This window comes from Vanessa cardui, chromosome 30, assembly GCF_905220365.1.
Source record: "Vanessa cardui chromosome 30, ilVanCard2.1, whole genome shotgun sequence".
NCBI classification, from domain to species: Eukaryota; Metazoa; Arthropoda; class Insecta; order Lepidoptera; family Nymphalidae; genus Vanessa; species Vanessa cardui.
The window spans coordinates 1896682-1916177 of NC_061152.1; the positions used below are offsets into that span (position 1 = coordinate 1896682).

General features: G+C 33.6%; 2 protein-coding genes across 2 annotated transcripts in view; one reads left to right on the forward strand and one right to left on the reverse strand.

Annotated features, from left to right (window-relative positions):
* Positions 1-3194, forward strand: part of LOC124542233 (monocarboxylate transporter 12-like) — a 31285-nt gene extending 28091 nt beyond the window's left edge. The window contains exons 16-18 of the mRNA XM_047120180.1: positions 473-546; positions 1393-1539; positions 2356-3194. Of these exons, the coding sequence (XP_046976136.1) occupies positions 473-546; positions 1393-1539; positions 2356-2492 (358 nt within the window). The 3' untranslated portion in view covers positions 2493-3194. The remainder of the gene's footprint in view (positions 1-472; positions 547-1392; positions 1540-2355) is intronic.
* Positions 3195-9320: 6126 nt separating this feature from the next.
* Positions 9321-18893, reverse strand: LOC124542273 (superoxide dismutase [Cu-Zn]). The gene is made up of 7 exons (XM_047120231.1): positions 18745-18893; positions 15114-15206; positions 14512-14623; positions 13723-13898; positions 12909-13064; positions 11077-11180; positions 9321-9967 (listed from the first exon to the last, which is right to left on the reverse strand). Exons 1-7 carry the CDS (start codon positions 18757-18759, stop codon positions 9784-9786), a joined length of 840 nt encoding a protein of 279 aa, XP_046976187.1. The 5' UTR covers positions 18760-18893; the 3' UTR covers positions 9321-9783.
* Positions 18894-19496: the final 603 nt, after the last annotated feature.

The following is a 19496-nucleotide window of genomic DNA, read 5'->3' on the forward strand; positions in this document are numbered from 1 at the left end:
TGTTTGAGCGCTATTACTATTTTTATAGAAATATTAACCATTCCTTACATCAATGTGCCACCGATTTTGGGTACTGAGATATTATGTCCCTTGTGCCTGTAGTTACACTGGCTCACTCACCCTACAAACCGAAACACTACAATACTGAGTACTAGAGGTAGAATATCTGATGAGTGGGTGGTACCCAAAGTTTATATAATGTGGTAGGTTTCTATCGGATTATGAAATAATTGCAATGGAGATTGCTTCTGTGTCTGTGCAATTTATTGAGCACTTTGGTAACTCCTGTGCATGTATTTCATATCGGTCATGAAGACATCGTAATATGCGAGTTTCATACCGAAACGTTGGCATTTTACTATCGAAGATTCAAAAACTCTTCATTGTGAAGTTTACTTGAATAAAATTGATTTGATTTGATTTTATTTGTAATCAATGTCGCAAGATTTGTAACTGTAATCTTTGTTTCCAGCATAATTATCGCTGGAATCGCTGTTTTGTCTCTGCCCAGTCTGACGTCATGGTGGAGTTTGGCAGTTGCATCAGGTATATACATTCGCTGACATTTTTAACTTTGCCGTTTCGTAAATTCAAAACGTTTGTAAAAAATACATTGGTAAAAAACCCATATTATTGGATACAAGATTTTATAGATGATAAAAAAGCGTCGAGTTAATAACTTTTGACTTCCAGGCAGGATATATGACACACATATATGATTGTATTAACTAACATAACCGTATTTTTTTAGTTGTTGCAAAAGAGTAACTACTCCGTTTCTTGCTGGTTCTTCTCGGTAGAATCTACTTTCCGAACTGATGGTAGTTTCACTTAATTGTAAAATGATGATTCAAAAGTGCCTGTAAATAAAGTTTATTTAGATTATTTTATGCTGTTTTAAAGTAAGGGCTCTGATTCATATGCGACCTTTTTTTAAATTCCGTTTTAGGAGTTTTTCGGAGGATTTTGTGATTATTGTAAAGATGTTGTATCAAGACGCAGGGCCGTCTTTAACCTATTGGAGGGCCTGGGCATATTAGGATAATGGGGCCCCTATAACTTTGACAGAACACTATTTTATAATAATAGATAAAGAAGTCAGATAAACAAGGATATAGATTTATTTTTATTACCAATCATATATTTATATTGTACTTATTTATTTGATCCATGGCTCCTATCGACCGCGTGGCCCTGGGCACTTGCCCAAAGTAGCCAATGGGAAAGAAGGGTCTGCTGAGACGAATCGGCAACTAAACTAGTGAGATTCTTACCGGTTCTTCTCGTTAGAATCTGCATTTTGAACTTAGCTTGACGCTAGCAAAATAAACAAAAGTAGCGTCTTAATATTAAGAATCTCTACTCTGCTCTAAAGCTATATATTTTTTCCAGGTGCTTATGGACTCTGTCTCGGCTGCTGGTTTCTGCTGGTACCGGTTTTACTGGCTGATGCATTCGGCACCGCTCGCATAGCTTCCTCGTATGGTCTGGTCAGGATGTTCCAGAGCTTGGCGGCTGTCTCCGTTCCTCCGACTGCTGGTGGGTAGTCTGATTGTAAATTTTGTGCAAGACGAGGGTAGTATTACCATCTTATTATACATTATATTTGACGACCTCCGTGGTCGAGTGGTGTGTGCACCGGTTTTCATGGGTACGCCACTCCGTGGTCCCGGGTTCGATTCCCGGCCGGGTCAATGTAGATTACCATTAGGTTTCTTTGTTTTCTTGGGTCTGGGTGTTTGTACCGTCCTTACTTCTGATTTCCATAACTCAAGTGCTTTAGCTACTTACATTGGGATCAGAGTAATTTATGTGATGATGATGTTGTCTCATATTCTACCGAAAAACAGAAATACTTAGTACTGTTGTGTTCTAGAATAAAATTGTGATCAAGATCTTACCTCCGTTTTCAAGTAGTGTTTACATGGGTACGCCACTCCGAGGTCCCGGGCTAAATTCCCGACCGAGTCAATGTAGAATATGTTCATTAGTTGTCTATGTCGTCTTGGGTCTGGGTGTTTGTGCCGTCGTTACTTCTGATATTCCACAACATAAGTACGTTACCTTACATTGGGATCAGAGTAATGTATGTGGTGTCAAATATTTATTATTATTATTATATTATTTACTTGGTTGTAGGGCTCCGTCCGCCAACCTATACCATAAAAAAATATTACTTGAATATAGTTATATTACATTATAGCTACAAATAAGATCAGACGCAGTTCTTTACTCAACGCACTGAAAGTCCGCTCAATAATGGCGTGACTCTGAAACGGCTCCTAATCTACATACACTTTACAAATATATTTAAATTAAACAAAAGCAAGCTAATAAAAACTGTTTTTTTTCTAGGTCTACTCCGTGACGTCACAGGCGGCTACTCCTGGTGCTTCTATGGCATGGGTTCATGTATGGTACTCGGTTCGATTCCCGTCATAGCGTTCCATCTCAGCACTAAGAATGAGGACTCGGAGTCATCCGTCGATTGAATAAATATCATTATTAATATGTGCTACGTAACATTTAAAACCACTACGGTTTCGATCAATAAGCATAAAATGAATAATCGGTAAAAAAAAAATAGAAAAAATGACATTGACAGCTGTCATTTAGTAAAAAAAACGCGCCATTTTGGGTAACATAAAAAAAAATAAATAAATAAAGTCGCTTCGAATAGCGTTTTAAGAGCGCCTTATATTATTGTTTAGTTTAATGATAGGTTTATAAAAAGTGAATATTTCAAATAGATGTTTAAATAATTTTGCTTCATTTAATTTTCTTTTTTTTTTTCATGTGTACTGTGTATATGGGCATAAGTATAAATAGATAGAGGCCAAAATGTGTAAAATTTGTTCCTGCACGTATGACCGTAGAACACACTACGAAAGATTGATATTTTATGCAGACGATATCTGGAGGCCAAAAAAATAAGTTCAGATTACGGAATTATCGCTGCTAAGGTGTTGTAAAAATAAAAGCTATTGTGCAGTTTTAATTATAATAAAAAAAAAAAAATAATTCTTGTAAAAATACAAATAATATTAAAAATTTTATGACTGTTCGAACAAAATCGATTACCGCAAATATCGTTCCTTTGTCTTTTTGTTCGTTGAGTTATATATAGTATGACACAAGTCACATGTATCATCGACAAAGTTCGTAAAACCGATCACATCCGAATTAAGTACGTCATCCCAAATTATTAACATTTATTTCTCATGCGAATATGATCTTTACACAAACGTAATAACTTGTAATATAATATGACCTAATATATTCGTTAATTTGACGCGTCGCTTTACACGCACTCGCTGTCTCGGGTCGAACTGACGCGGAAATTTATAGCGACGAATAGCGTCGAGTGGCGCGATAGGGAGCTGTATCTACTGGTTGTGTGAATCGGATGTAATCGGTTTTATTGAATTTTCCGATCATTTATACATATATCTAGTAGTCCAATGAATAAAGACCGAATAGCAACTTATAAAAACAGATATATTATTTTTTATTAGAAATTTTATGAGTTCATATTTTATAACAATATTTTTTTCCATAATTATGATCGTTCACGTTGGCTTTTAATATGGATAACTTTCTTTGCGACACGAGGATCAATGGAGATTCACAAGAAGGAGGTTCATACAAAAATCCAGCTTTCCCCTGTTTATTCCGAAGTGCTATGTCTTTATTCAGTGGACTATAGACGTCTCACTACAAACGAACGCGCCATCTTTATTACCTTAGTTTGACAGCTACGCTTGACAGGCCAAACGTCAAACTACTTTCCTAGTAATCGTGTATGACCAATGATATTCTAATAAACAGATATGTTATACCCATACTAAACAACAGAAAGAAGTGTGCCGCGCCGGGGACCGTTTATTTTACATTTCGTTAAAAGTAAAAAGGATAGTTTGATAAAAACAATAAGTAAAAGGGATAACTAGATGTTTTAATTACGCAAAACGTATTACTACGTAATTATGATGTATTATAACGTATTACTACGTAAAACGACTAAAGGGAAACGTCCCAATTAGGACGTTTTCTAGTCTTCACTTTTTGCGCGTTAATAACATATCTGTTTACTAGAACATCATTGTGTATGACACAGTTTTGACAGTCCATTTAGCGATATAAATAAATAAAGGGTTGTATATTTTTTAAACAAATGAACTACGTATCTTTCTGTTATAAAAGATACACCTGTCGAAAAAAGGATAGTAAAAAAACATTTAACAAATAGAAAATTATATTATATGTCCATACATGTATAAAACATTTTTGAATGTGCAGTCAAATTTTAAAACAACGCCCATCACAAACGCCATAGATAACAGTAGGAATGAAACTTTGTTTAATACATATTGTAAACGTTACTATGTTACAAATTATACAGGCAATCATAAGTCATAATTATTAATGTCCCAAATAACTGTCAAAGTTGACAGCTCCAGTGTCGTAGTTTGTAACGCGATAACAAAATTGTAGTCGAATAAAATCTTGATATTCGGGAATTAATATGTAATCAAAAGTAATTTTACAAATCGGATTCGTAATCTTGATATTTGTGCGTTCAAACATTTAAAAAATGCTTCAGTCTTATTTAAAAAAAAAAAAAAATCGAGCCAAACCTCCACCCGAGCTCTGAATAAAAAAATCTGCGTTTCGTTTTGAAACATCTATGCATCTCTTTTTAACAAGAGATACTTAATACTGACTTATAATAATCCCTTTCACGTAAAATATAAATAATATAATAACGACATTGACAGTTCTTTATGTTCGCTAATTTTGATAATAAAATTATTATAGATATTTTACCTATGTGATTAGTGTTATGTATAACGCCCATGATTTATGAGAAAATCTTTTTAAAAGAATTAGCAATACCAAATTTTAAAAGGCCACTAAAATATGTAACCTTTTTACGCTTATCAGATAATTAAAAAAAAAAGCTGTCACAATGTTGACACTTAAATGTCAAACCAGAAACTGGGCTTAAATTTGTAAAATTTAAATTACTTTGCATAGCAATATAGAATAGTGAGATGATTATATTATGTAATATAGTATTATTTTTGCATGTTGACAAGTGTTGTCAGTATTAAAAAAAAAACGGTTGAACCGTGTCGTAAATTCGTAGTTAGGTTAAAGAATTCAACCAAAATCATAGATTAGAAAAAAAATTGTATAGTTTTTTGTCAGACGCTTCACAACTATTTTTTTTTTTTAATATATAGATACAATATCACGTTTAACACTTTTGATACGGGGCGTTTAAGACCTCGTATGAAAACAATCATAATACCATTACGGGGCTTATTAGACTCCGTAATGTTTGAGATAGTGAAAATCGATGTGCGAATTTTATTTTACGTACGGGGTCAAAGAGACCCCGTATTTAATTAGATACAATACAGCATTCTGTTTGAAATAGGTGTTGATGTTACGGCTGCACGACGAAATCTATGTTTTTCTTAGCACCGCAAAGGACACACATACGAGGCGTATAACACCTCGTTCCGCATTCGACGTGTTAAAAATGAAATGATTCGGTGCAATAGTGCTGCATAGTATATAAAGATGTATTAATCATGAACATTTAATTGGGCCCAGTATACAGTGGCGGATTTACAAATCTGCCGCTAGTAGGCTATTCAATTTTTGCCGCCCCTACATTTTTGCAACATTTATGATTTGTGTTCTATCGTCCTCATTACATCGGTTTTTCCCGTTATTAGTATGATTATAAACTAGGTTATAATTCTGTCAGTTACTAGACTAGTTTTCCAACCCGCTATGTATTGACGAGTATACGGATTACGGACGTAATGTATATACATATAGCTATAAGTTTTTTTTATTTTAAATTTGCCGCCCCTCTAAATCTGCCGCCCTAGGTTCCAGCCTACTTAGCCTATTGGTAAATCAGCCACTGAGCAAATTGTATCAAATACGTAAATCTAAGAGATTTGTTTAACTTTTTTCCTATTTCCATTGTAATAGATAATATATATCCGTGCTTAAACGATTCGTATTTTGAATCGTTTGACGAGATATTCATTTAGTGCTTCGGATATTAGTTGTGCGGGGAAAAAGGGCATAAGCGATTTCCCGTTTTAAAGAATAGAGAACCATATGCCACAAACAATTGGCGACGGTTTACAAATTCGCGTGGATTTCTTTTGGATGGAAATGTCAAATGATGAAATGTAAGCTTCGCTTCTTGATTGTGCGTGCGAAGCGTTTATTTATGTAAGAAACAAGTTTGATTTATCGTTCTAAGATTGAATCCCAATAATGTGTAATTGCCAGGATAAAAAATACATAATTATCATTCGGTGTCAAAATGGTTCTGACAGGTTATGACATTTGAGCGATCTGATGGTAAGTGGTTACCACTTCTCTGAAAATTGGCATTGTAAGAAGAATCAAGCGTTTTTACATCCCTAATGCCTTGCAACCTTAGCTAAGATGTTATATCCCTCATGCCTGTAGTTACACTGCCTCACTCCCTCCCATTAATGTTTGGTGGTAAAACATGTCATGAATGGGTAGTTCCTAATCGGAAACTTACATAGACTACCACCAAGTAATTTTATAATTGCCAGATTGAAACATTCCTTAATGTAAACGCTCATTTTAATATACAAACGCTTGAAGTAATTAGATCACTTAAATATTTCGTTGAACAAAACGTAAATAAGAAAAACTGTATTTAAGAATCAAATAGCAACACTACGGTATTTTTTTTAATATACATAATTGTGTCATTGATACCACATCAGTATTTTTTAAATTATAGTTATTTAAACCGCTCGACCAATCAGAGTCCACGAATGTTACGCCATGTTTAATTTGTAAAAAGTAACTATTATCTGTAACTAAGTGTTAAATAACAATATGATCAAATCACTAATAACTTATAAATACTTTAAACTCAAAAAAAAGCAGATTAATTATTTTATGATTATAATCATGAATTAACAGATTCTTTAATGATGTATTATTGACACACATTATTAAAAAAAAAAGATGTGTTGATGTAGTTGCTTTCGTTATTTATTATGTATTAAATATAAGACAATGAAATAAAAGTAACAACTTATGAGAATAATTAAATAACGATGACATCATTACTATTATTATATTTCGTATGAATAGGCTATTTGGCTGGTTTTTAAAATCCATTTCATATTACTTAGTAGAAGTTTAGGAGTTGATTTTTTTTATTTCTAGTACATATTTGCCGAAAAATATCATATTAAAAATTCCATATTTAATCGGTCGGGTCGGTGTCGTCACTTTCTTGTATTTTAATCTGTGGTACATATAGTCGAAAAGCAAGGTTAACAAGAAAGTGACTTCATATATGCCCGGCCAATCAGGAGCGTTTTGTGTCACGTGACAAACGTTTGAAAAAATGCATTTTTATTGATGGATTTTTGAATGAATTAAGTATTATTTTCAATTTTCTTTAGTAAATAACCATTTTAAACTCATAATATACACTGATTACAATACACAATTTATTTTTCGCATTGTCAAATAGCCTATTACACATATGAGTTTAAAAAATTTACCTGTCAGTTTCCTCTACTGTCATAGCATAAAAGAAATACTTTCAAGAATAAAAAAAACTTAGTAAATTTAAATTCGTAAGTTAAATAAAAGTATGTTTATATGTGTAACAGATTTCTGATTGAATTAATTTTCATAATTAGGTGGGTTAATCCCATCTGGCTTCCATGCATACCACGAAGATGTCAGTGCCTTTAAGTCATCTCTACATTTGCCTTCGGTTTAAAAAAAAACTGTCTACAAGCCAAACAAAATGTTACCATATCTTAAAACATTTTTATATTACGTAGTGTTTTAATTTGAGGCTAATTTTACAAGAATAATGTTAAAGATTGTGTGTTCATGGCTACAGGTATATACTCACCAAATGAATGATTTTAAATGAATGAAAATTATATGTAAATAAATGGATGTTGGTTAAAAAAATGTATTCTAAAAATATATGTAAGTCTTAATGTAATTGACATCACCATCTATTTAATTTTAGAAAAAAAATAGCTTGTTTTTCATTTTTAAGTTGAACGCATTATTTACTGTCACACGCTTCGATTTTCCTTATCTATATTAATATTTAATGACCAATAAAAAAAATGAATGGATTTAAAAAAGGAACGACAGTTGAGTGATTCTTTTTTTTAATTTTAATTGAGTGAACAGTGAATGAACATGTTTTTTTACTCGAAACTACAAATCGCTAAAAATGAGCGATCAAAATCGAATCTTGTAACGGATTATTAAAAAAAAAAGTTTGACAATCAATACAGTCACATAGTCATGGAAAAAGGACATAAGCGACTTCGTGTTTTTAAAGAATAGAGAATCATATGCCATATAGTAATTAGGATTATAATAGTTAATCAATCATCATCGGATTTGATTTAAATTTGTGTAATATTGACTTTTCACTTCAAATTTGTAAATTGTTTGTCGTATAAAGTCCAATGATTGACATTGCTTTCTCGTAACATGCACATGTCTGTTCGAATATGCATGTTTGTTACATGTTTTATAAAATAAATCGTGCTAACGTTCCTTTGTATTGTATTATTAATTGATGTAATGAGGTTATTTTTATATCAATTAATAAATTAATTTAACTATAGATAAATAAATTTAGTTAAGCAATTATATCATAATATAAAACACGAATTTGTGGTAAAATAAATGAAATAGAAATTGTGTTTATGATTTTTCTTTTATTTTTTCCTATAAAATATTTTCATTGGTAAAATCTGTATTATTTCGAGCTAGAACTCCAGTCGAGTTTGCAAGGTACGACACAACTTAGATGTAGCATTAGCAAATTCAATAAAACCGATGACTGCCGATTCACACAAGCAACAGAAACAACTCCCTATCGCGCCACTCGACGCTATTCGTCGCTATAGATTCCCGCGTCAGTTCGACCCGAGACAGCGAGTGCGTGTGAAGCGACGCGTCGAATTGACGAATATATTAGGTCGTATGATAGATATTACAAGTTATTGCGTTTGTGTAAAGATCATATTCACATGAGATATAGATATTGATAATTTGGGATAGCGTACTCAATACGGGTGTGATCGGTTTTTGCTACATATAAATTGTGTCGTACTATATGCTTGTTAGATTTCAGCGGCTTTTTTGTCAACTTATACAAAAGCTTGTATATTATACAACTAGAGGGGAACTGGAAGAAAACTACTATTTCCATGATTATAATTTATTGCAATGATTTAATTACTAAATGACATTTAATAAGGTTTAAAATTGTATGAAAAATAAATTATATTCTCACTAAATACATCATTTTATCTCTACCCAATATATAGCTTGACACTTGAAAGCTCGGATCTTTTTAACTACGCGACACATTTTGATGCGGTTTTCACCAAAATATAGAGCGATTCAAGAGGAAGGTTTGTATGTATAACACATGCATATTGTATTTGAAAAAAGAAAGAATTTATCTATTTATGTTTGATCTTTAATCTATAACTTATGTTTTTCCTTATGGACGCTTATATCAAATATATATGTGAATTCATATAACACATGAAAATAAAAAACCAAGCAATACATAATCATGTATAAAAAAAAAAGTTTTTTTTTTAAATCAACAATTTAGAAATAACATTTAAAGCTGTCAACACCAAAACCTAGCCTGGCAACATTGAAAAAATAACCCCAATCACATTCTATAAATAATCAATTTTTTTAAACTTTACAGCAAACTTTAATTTTATCCTGTTCCTTTTCATTATGGCAACATTTATCCCTGCGTCCCTTTCCCGCCAACGGCCGATCCTTTTCATCCCACACGACGATTCCATCGCACGCGCATATTCTCTTCGGATTCTGGAATATTCCCGCTGATCTTGCTATAATGCCACACGCTACCCTGTTGATAGATATTAGGAAGTAATTATCACATACAACAAAATCAAGAGACGACATTAATAGCCCCCTCCCCTCCCCCCCAAATCCCACAACCTTGAGAGGTATAATGCTATATCATATGTTTCTTTATTTATATGTATAAGCTCGTTCTAGTTGACTGCACACCCCGGGAAGGGAATTGAGCGCCTCCAGACTGTCACAAATATATGTTTGTTATGGTATATCTAGCATGAAATTAAAATTTATATGTATATGTATATCCCGCTGAGTTTCTTTCGCCGGTACTTCTCAGGTTTTAGATGTTAAATTCAGAACCGGTGGTAGATTTTTGACTATCAATAAGCAAGTTATCAACACGTCTATATTTAATAAGGATTTTTTGACTTAGATCATCCACCAAATCTAAATTTGTAACACAACAATGTAATACACTACTGGTCGGTATTACTTACAAATCTATTATAACATGTTCTTTCACTAAGTGATCGGAGGGATTTGTTGGATTTAATATTTCTATATAAAACATTTAACAACAACTATGATAACTCGTTTTTTATATCAAAAATTAAATTGAATGTTCCCATTAGATATCCACGTAAACCAATAAAACCATTAGTAAGACCTTTCCGCAAAATTGTTTTAGGAAGCAATTCACCTGTATCTCGCTTATGTAGGATTTTGAATGAACACAGCGCTGTGTTAGACCCTTTTGGAGACTCATCAAACAAGTTTCACAAAAAAATATTGTCAAAATTGTCGGCTAACTAATTTATTATATTTTTTTTTATGTTTGTATGTTATTATTTTACTATTATTGTTAATTCTTTTCATTTTTTATTAACCTTGATTTACTAACAATTAATTATTCGTAAGTTCGTCATCTCCAACTGTATCTTTGCAAGTGGTATTCACCTTAATAGGTAATGCATTTAGTTTTAAGTTGTATTAAATGAAAAATGTATAAATAAATTTGACCTTGAAATAACGCGACATCATTGGTGGAAATTTAAATCATCTGTTATTAGACAGTGGTGACCGCTTATCGTCCATCAGAGGAATTCGAACGCAGCCATGTTGGCTAGTACGATATAAAAGTATAATATAACTTACGAGGCGCCGGAATGTCCGTCAGTCCTGGAAGCTGGATTCGCACCACGACCGAAGTCATCAGCGTTCTCTTTGATAGCTATCGATCTGCCGACGATATCTGAAATCTAAAAAAAAAGTTTAAAAGGTAAGCAGGTTATATTATACTTAACTATATACAACAACAACAACAGCCTGTAAATTCCCACTGCTGGGCTAAAGGCCTCCTCTCCCTTTGAGGAGAAGCGCTGTTCCAATGCGGTTTGGTGGAATGCACATGTGGCAGAATTTCTATGAAATTTGTCACATGCAGGTTTCCTCACGATGTTTTCCTTCACCGCTGAGCACGAGATGAATTATAAAGGCAAATTAAGCACATGAAACAGCGGTGCTTGCCTGGGTTTGCGTTCTAACCACTGGGCCATCTCTATATGTATGGCCATAACTATATGTATACTTATAATATAAATGTGAGAATAACTCTATCTTTAACGACCAAACCGCTGAACCAAAATTGACGAAATTTGGTAAGAAGCAAACTTGAACTGAGCTGAGATGGCCCAGTGTTTAGAACGCGTGCATCTTAACCGATGATTGCGGGTTCACACGCAAGCACCACTATATATATGTGCTTAATTTGTGTTTATAATTTATCTCGACAGTGAAGAAAAACATCGTGATTGTACTGACATGTGTCGAATTTCATCGAAATTCTGCCACATGTGCATTCCATGGAATATGTTCCAAACCCTCTCCTTAATGGAAGAGGAGGCCTTATCTCAACAGTGGGAAATGTACAGGATGTTACTTTACATTGCTTATACTTCAAACTTGAACTCCACTACTCCACTGCGACTACTACTATAATATAATTTAACTAACTGTTACGAGAGTAACCTCAGCCTTCAATACGGTGTTATGATATTTGATTCTATATCATAATTTATATCACATTATTATTGCATATTATTAATATAGCAGCTATTGAATTTACCTTATTATATACAATTATTATTGCAATTAATTAATCAGGAATTTGTAAAACTGTAATTAACATTTTATATGGCATAGCATTTAATACTGGCATGTAACAGTGTTTCTTATTTTAAATATTATTGAGCTGTGATTAAAAAACAATGGGACGATAGCGTGGCGTTCTAACAAAAGATAAGAGACATTGAAGCATTGTAAAACGAAAATATTATTTTGGCAATCACGAACTACTGAAATTACATAACGTAATATATCTCAAAAGTTTGAAAATAGTCAAATTTGATTTCCAGGCAGGATGGCTTCGAAATGTATATATATATATATTGGCCAAAATGGCCTCTGAACTGATTCAAGCCTTGATTATGGGAACTAGTGCATATCGACAATGTAATATCGATAGTTATCGTTATAGCGATAGTATGTTTTCTTGGTGTTAGGGCTTTGTGCAAGCCCGTCTGATAGGTACCACCCACTCATCAGATATTCTACCGCTAAACAACAATACACAGTATTGTTGTGTTCCGGTTTGAAGGGTGAGTCAGTGTAACTACAGGCACAAGGGACGTAACATCTTAGTTCCCAAGGTTGTCAATACTATAGTTAGATAGTTCTGCGACACTAATGTGACACCATTTAGGGGCTCAGAATATCCGCGTCCTAGGGCTTCTGTGAGACTGGACCTCGTCTTAGGGCGCCGTCGTAGACAGGAGAGGAACCTCTCTAGACTCCATTCTTTATCAACAGCTATATATACACAGTACAAAAAATCTTGCCTGCGCGATTCAGAAAAGTAAAATAATCGATCAGCGCCATCTATTGACAGTAAATTGTAACTTATCAACTAAATACAAGGTCATACTTACGTTAAGCACGCTGTCCAGTAATCTGAAAGTCGCCCTGCCGTTGTCATCAGCGACGATATTCCCCAAGTCCCCCGCGTGCCTCTTGTCAGGGGGATCTGAGGGGGCCCCGTGGGGAGAGCGGTGGGGGTTATAGTGCTCGCCGATGGAATTGCAGCCCTAGAATCAAAGGTTAAATTATAACTAATGTTGTAAGCCCGTACGTGTATGAGTACAACGCAACATAGATGTAGCATCGGTAAAACGTAAAACCGATTTCTGCCGATTTAGACAAACAACAGAAACGGCTCCCTATCGCGCCACTCGACGCTATTCGTCGCTATAGATTCCCGCGTCAGTTCGACCCGAGACAGCGAGTGCGTGTAAAGCGACGCGTCGGATTGACGAATATATTAGGTGAGGTGATATTAAAACTGCAGTCGCGGATTTACCAATAGGCTAAGTAGGCTGGAGTCTAGGGCGGCAGATTTAGCCCAAATTTGTTATCATCTTACAGAAATTAAAAAAAAACTTATAATTATATGTATACACATTACGTCCGTAATCCGTATACTTCACTACATAGCGGGTTGGACAAATAATCTAGCAACTGACAGAAATATCACCCAGTTTATAATCATACTAATAACGGGAAAAACCGATGTAATGAGGACGATAGAACACAAATCATAAATGTTGCAAAAAGTAGGGGCGGCAAAAATTGAATAGCCTACTAGCTTACTAGCGGCAGATTCGTAAATCCGTCACTGGACATAAGGAACGTTTTCCCAATCTTTATCCCAAAGGTGGTAAATTTACCAGTCATGGTACCACTCACCGCGCTAAGGTCACCAGCGTCGTGGACGTGCAGAGCGTGGGGGCCAGGCGTGAGACCGTCCACGCTGCCATCAGCTACGAGGGGGCCACCGTCGTTCTGCTGGAACCTAATCACACCCAACACCTGCTGCTTACAGCAGTGCTGGCTGGATATCATGGCGACCGCTGACTGAGTATCTACAGGACAATTTATTAATAACAAACTGATCTTTATATTTCATTAGTATATTATATTCCACCAAAACACTGAAATGAAACTTGGTTAGGTTAGGTTTAGTGTGTTAATAATATTAATGTTTTTGAAAACAAGAAGAAAAAATTAAATTTAAATTGTTACTTTTTATTGAATAAATTTTGTAGTTGCTTTTATGACTTATTTTGAAAAAAAACTACAGAAAATATTTGTTAGCAAGATAAGTGGCGCATTAGTGATGTAAGGGCAATATTTCCCACAGTGCCAAAGTTGTGATGACTTACTATTAGATGGCACATTTTGTATATAACAACAACAGCCTGTAAATTTGCCACTGCTGGGCTAAGGCCTCGTCTCCTTTAGAGGAGAAGGTTTTGGAACATATTCCACCACATATGTGGCATAATTTCTAGGAAATTAGACAAATGCAGGTTTCCTCACGATGTTTTCCTTCACCGCTGAGCACGAGATGAATTACAAACACAAATTAAGCACATATATATATAGCGGTGCTTGCCTGGGTTTGAACCCGAAATCATCGGTTAAGATGCACGCGTTCTAACCACTGGGCCCTGGGCTGGTAACGCAAAGACTTACCCCCGAATCCCTGCAGAACTGATCGTCTACCAGAGGTCCTGGTCACCATGTCCAGGACAACGGAGCTAGGCAATGTCGTCTCAACCACAACAGCGCCATCTTTGAACACCGCCTAACATACAGACATATATATATATAAGAATACAACAAAATTGAGAATCTTCATTTTTTATAAGAAGACACCATAAGGCCTTATGACCTAACCTTATATATTATTCTATTATGTTTGAAATGATACAATATATTGGTTTTCCTAATGCAAAGCCACAAAATATATATTCCGGCAATTGACTGCCGTAAAATTAAACTACATTTTTATCTGACGATCGTTGAGTGGTGTGTACACCCGTTTTCATGGGTATGCCACTCCGAGGTCCTGGTCATATATATCACACCACATACATCACATACATAACTATGATCCTAATGTAAGCAGCACTTGTGTTGTGGAAGATCAGAAGTAACGACGGCACAAACACCCAGACCCGAGACGACACAGACAACTAATGACAATCTACATCCACCCGGGACCTCGGAGTGGCGTACCCGTGAATACCGGTGTACACACTCGACCACGGAGGTCTTCGATATTTTTTAATTACCTGTGTAACGCCATCTTGTTCTTGTAAATATTTCAGAGTTTTGTCCACGATCTTCTCGTCTGCTATCGCACCGAAGTCCACCAACACTTCCAGCTAGAACAAAAAACATAAGGCATTTTACTTGGTGGTAGGGCTTTGTGCAAGCCCCTCTTGGTAGGTACCACCCACCCATCAGATATTCTACCGCTAAACAACAGAACGCAGTATTGTTGCATTCCGGTTTGAAGGATGAGTCAGCAGTAACTACAGGCACAAGGGACATAGCATCTTAGTTCTCAAGGTTGGCGGCGCATTGACGATGTAAGGAATAGTTAATATATCTTACAGCGTCATTGATTTATGGGTGATGTTGACCACTTACCATTAGGTGGCCCATATGCTCGTCAGCCAACCTATTTTGTATAAATAAAATACCAAATACATATTAAAAAAAGTAGTTTAAAGTTAAAACGAAGCAGGAATGCTATGGAGCTCCATAGAAAAGAAAATCTATTGGTAAATCCATAAAGAAGTATCATAACATAGTATAAAACAAAGTCGCTTACCACTGTCTGTCCCTATGTATGCTTAGATCTTTGAAATTACACAACGGATTTTGATGCGGTGTTTTTTGAATAGATAGAGTGATTTGAGACGAACGTTTTTGTATATAATACACGGACAATACAGTAAATGAACAAGAAAAAATCTAAGATTTTAAAATAACGTTTTATTTTTATTATTAAAGTTATTAATTTCGGGATATTTACCATGTTTTTTATTTTTATCCGGTGGAGCTCGATATTTCGACATTATCTACGAATGTCTTGTTCACGAGACTGAACTGACGTGAAAAACACGGGATCCAGTGTCGAGTGTACATAAAATAAATATAACTAGTGACAATGGTAGGGGCGAAAGTGACAATAGTAGTAGTGACCGGTTTTTACGCAGCAAACGTACGAGAAAGGAGGTATTCCGATACGGACACTTCTAACATTATCAACATCTACCCGCAAACTTCAGTCTCGTTAACAGGACATTCGTAGATAATGTCGAAATATCCAGCTCCACTGAACAAAAATAAAAAAAAACATGGTAAATATCCCGAAATTAATAACTTAATAATAAAAAATCTGTAGTATACTTAGTATCTGCTTTGCATCCGTGAGAAACCGGGGCGGGTTGCTAGTACAGCTAATGATATGTACACTGGAATACCCACTAAAAAACTAGCAGCTCATTCAATGAAATTGGAGCAGTGTATTGCTCCAAACCTTCTCCTCAAAGGGAGAGGAGACCTGAGCATAGCAATGGGAAATTTACAGAGTATGAATGTTGTATGTTACGTTAATTATTATACTCTATATTTATTTTTTAATTAAATAAAGACAAAGCCAGTGTATATATTTTAATCAAAATCAAAATTAACTTTATTCAAGTAGGCTTTTACAAGCACTTTTGAATCGTCATTTTACAATTGAGTGAAGCTACCACCGGTTCGGAAAGTAGATTCTCTCGAAAACCGACAAGAAACTCAGAAAAATAAAAAATACGAAGTCATATTACTTAATACAATTATTTAAATTAATATATCTTGCTTGGAAGTCAAAAGGTATTAACTCCACGCTTTTTTATCATCTATATAATCTTGTATCAATAATATGCTTTTTTCACCAATGTATTTTTTATTAAACGATTTGTATTTACGAAACGGCAAAAATAAAAATTTCTGCGGAATTTTATTATAGAAACGGATACCTTGCCCCAAGAAGGATTTATTGACATTAGCAATATTATATCATAAATACACTATCACTATGACAAGCATTATTAACCCACTCAGAAGATAAAACAATAATGATAACAATTATACATACAGCACCAATAGCCATCAATCAACTTAATGCCAACAAAAGATTAAAAAAAAAACTATTTAAAAATAAATAAAAATTTTAACAAAAAGAAAAACCGACTTCAATCAAAACACTATTTTAAAACAAATAAAAATGCATTAAAAAGTAAATTAAAAAATAGTTGCATATTTAACATATTATTTAGAGTCCTCCTAGGTAAAATGAAATGAAAAATATTAGACTACTTAAAAGTCGATTTACGATTATATGAAGTAGTTATAGTTATATTTGGAGCTGGTGTCAGTGTTGTCTTATATTGTATGGACACTATAGCACTCAGGAATAATAACTATTTACAAGTTTAAAAAATATATTAATTGGATAATTAATTCCCCATATTACTCCCTACATACAAACAAACAAAACCCTCATAATTATATATGAATAGATTTTTTTTTACTTACTGCATACTGTTGTTTAGCGGTAGAATATCTGAGGAGTGGGTGGTACGGTACCTACCCAGGCGGGCAAGCATAAAGCCCTACCACCGAGTGAGATTATATTACAAAGTTGTTTTTACTTAAAAAATCTTGTAAAAATAGTTAAGTTGTACCTAATTTAGTCAAAATAAAAAAAAGAAATGTCATTTTGGTATGTCAATGCAAATCAAATTGATAACATTAAAGGTGAACCATTGACCATTGATGCTGTCTCTCTTTAACTTCACAGGGTCCTGTCTGTGTGAAAGAGAAGCAATGCATAATCAAATAAGTGATTGTGAATAAAATTTCAAGCATTCATTAAGTTGATACATGAGAGAGACAAAAGATATGACGTCGAGTGACAAAGAAAGGAATGTATATATTTTAATAGGTTCCACTTCTATCACGTGTGGGTTTTTTATTTCACCTCTCGGTAAAAGTGTAAGAAAGAGAAGCAATGCATAATCATTTTCAATATCATATACTGTAAAATGTAAATTTAACCAAAGACCAAGCAACATCTGACATCGGAGGTCAACATTGATACGTAATCCCAATATTCATTTAACATTCAATGTAAAAAAAGATAAATATAAAATTTCAGACTTCAGAACTTCAGTTTCAGAAGTCAGACAAATTTATTATTATCGGAAACTGACATTATATTATGGAAAGATAAATATATTAGCTGAGATGGCCCAGTATAAAGTCCAGGCAAGTATTACTATATATTATATGTGCTTAATTGGTGTTTATAATTCATCTTGTGGTTGGCGGTGAAGGGAAACATAGTGAGGAAACCTGCAAGTGTCTAATTTCATGGCGTGGTGGAATATGTTCAAAACCCTCTCCTTAATGGTAGAGGCCTAAGCCGAGCAGTGGGTAATTTACAGGCTGTTTTTACTTTACTTTTAAATATTAAATAAAGTATTTTCTTTTAATAAACAAAATTAGTTACGCATTTTGAAGTGTTAGCAATTACAAGTTTTATATAAGCTAAGTAATGGTCAGTAAAACATTAACAATTATTTAATAAATAAATAAAACGAAACTTCCTCTATGTGATTATTTTTAATACGAGTAAGTTATGAACTTATGACATAATGTAAATAAAGATTACTATAGTTTTATATAATTTAACAATAATACAAGATAAACTTTAAGTTAGTACAGTCCTTATAAATTTATCAAGGTTACCAATGACCCAATGAAATTTTTTTGTTTTTTTTTTTTTTACATTTATCAAAGACCATGGCAAAGGGCATCATGAATATAAACATAAAAAAAATGAATTTTATATATTTTTTAACTTACCTTAGATGTAAACATGATTGTGTTATCTGTGTAAACACTCTGTTCGCACTTATGGCGTAGTTTCTAGAATGAAAATGTAAATTATTTACAAAAATATTACACACAACCGGCTACTGCACTGCTATAAATATGACTGACACTGACAGTACAGGACAGTTGACGCTTGACGTTTGACTATATTGTGACAGAAGATTACAGAGTTGCTTCTTGCTAGTTATTTTTTCTTTTTAACTTCTTATACTCGATTACGATTATAAATTGAGATAGATAAATAATAGTGTAGCAAAAAATTCTTAAGAATCTTTAGAATGAGTAGTTATTTTATGTAAAAAATCTATCGTAATATTGGTAACATAAATTAAATTTCAACTTGCAAGAAAAAAAAGGGACACCAAATTCTTTGCAGTATTCGATTCGATTTTGTTTTAATTGCCAAAAACATAATAAAATAGTAATTGAATTTTAATTGCAATTTTAAAAAACAGAAGCGATTTAGGAGAGGAAGGATTAAATTGCATTTATTAAGAATAATAATGTTTTTTAATGTACAGCAAAAATAAAAAATCAGTACAAGAAAAAAGTTTAATTGTAAAAATATCTATAATATTTTTTTATTTTATCATTTTTTAATAACAGTTTGTGAAAATATTGTTTTATGAGTTTATTCTACGAATTAAGTAATAATAAAAATACAAGTTTCTTTCGCCCAGTTTTATTTCATAATTATAAAAAAAAAAACAATAACAAACGTC

Coding starts and splice junctions, on each gene's coding strand:
- LOC124542273 (XM_047120231.1), bottom strand. Junction 13,899..14,511: donor AGTTCTGCAGGGATTCGGGG/GTAAGTCTTTGC, acceptor ATTGTCCTGTAG/ATACTCAGTCAGCGGTCGCC. Junction 11,181..12,908: donor TACTGGACAGCGTGCTTAAC/GTAAGTATGACC, acceptor CTTTTTTTTTAG/ATTTCAGATATCGTCGGCAG.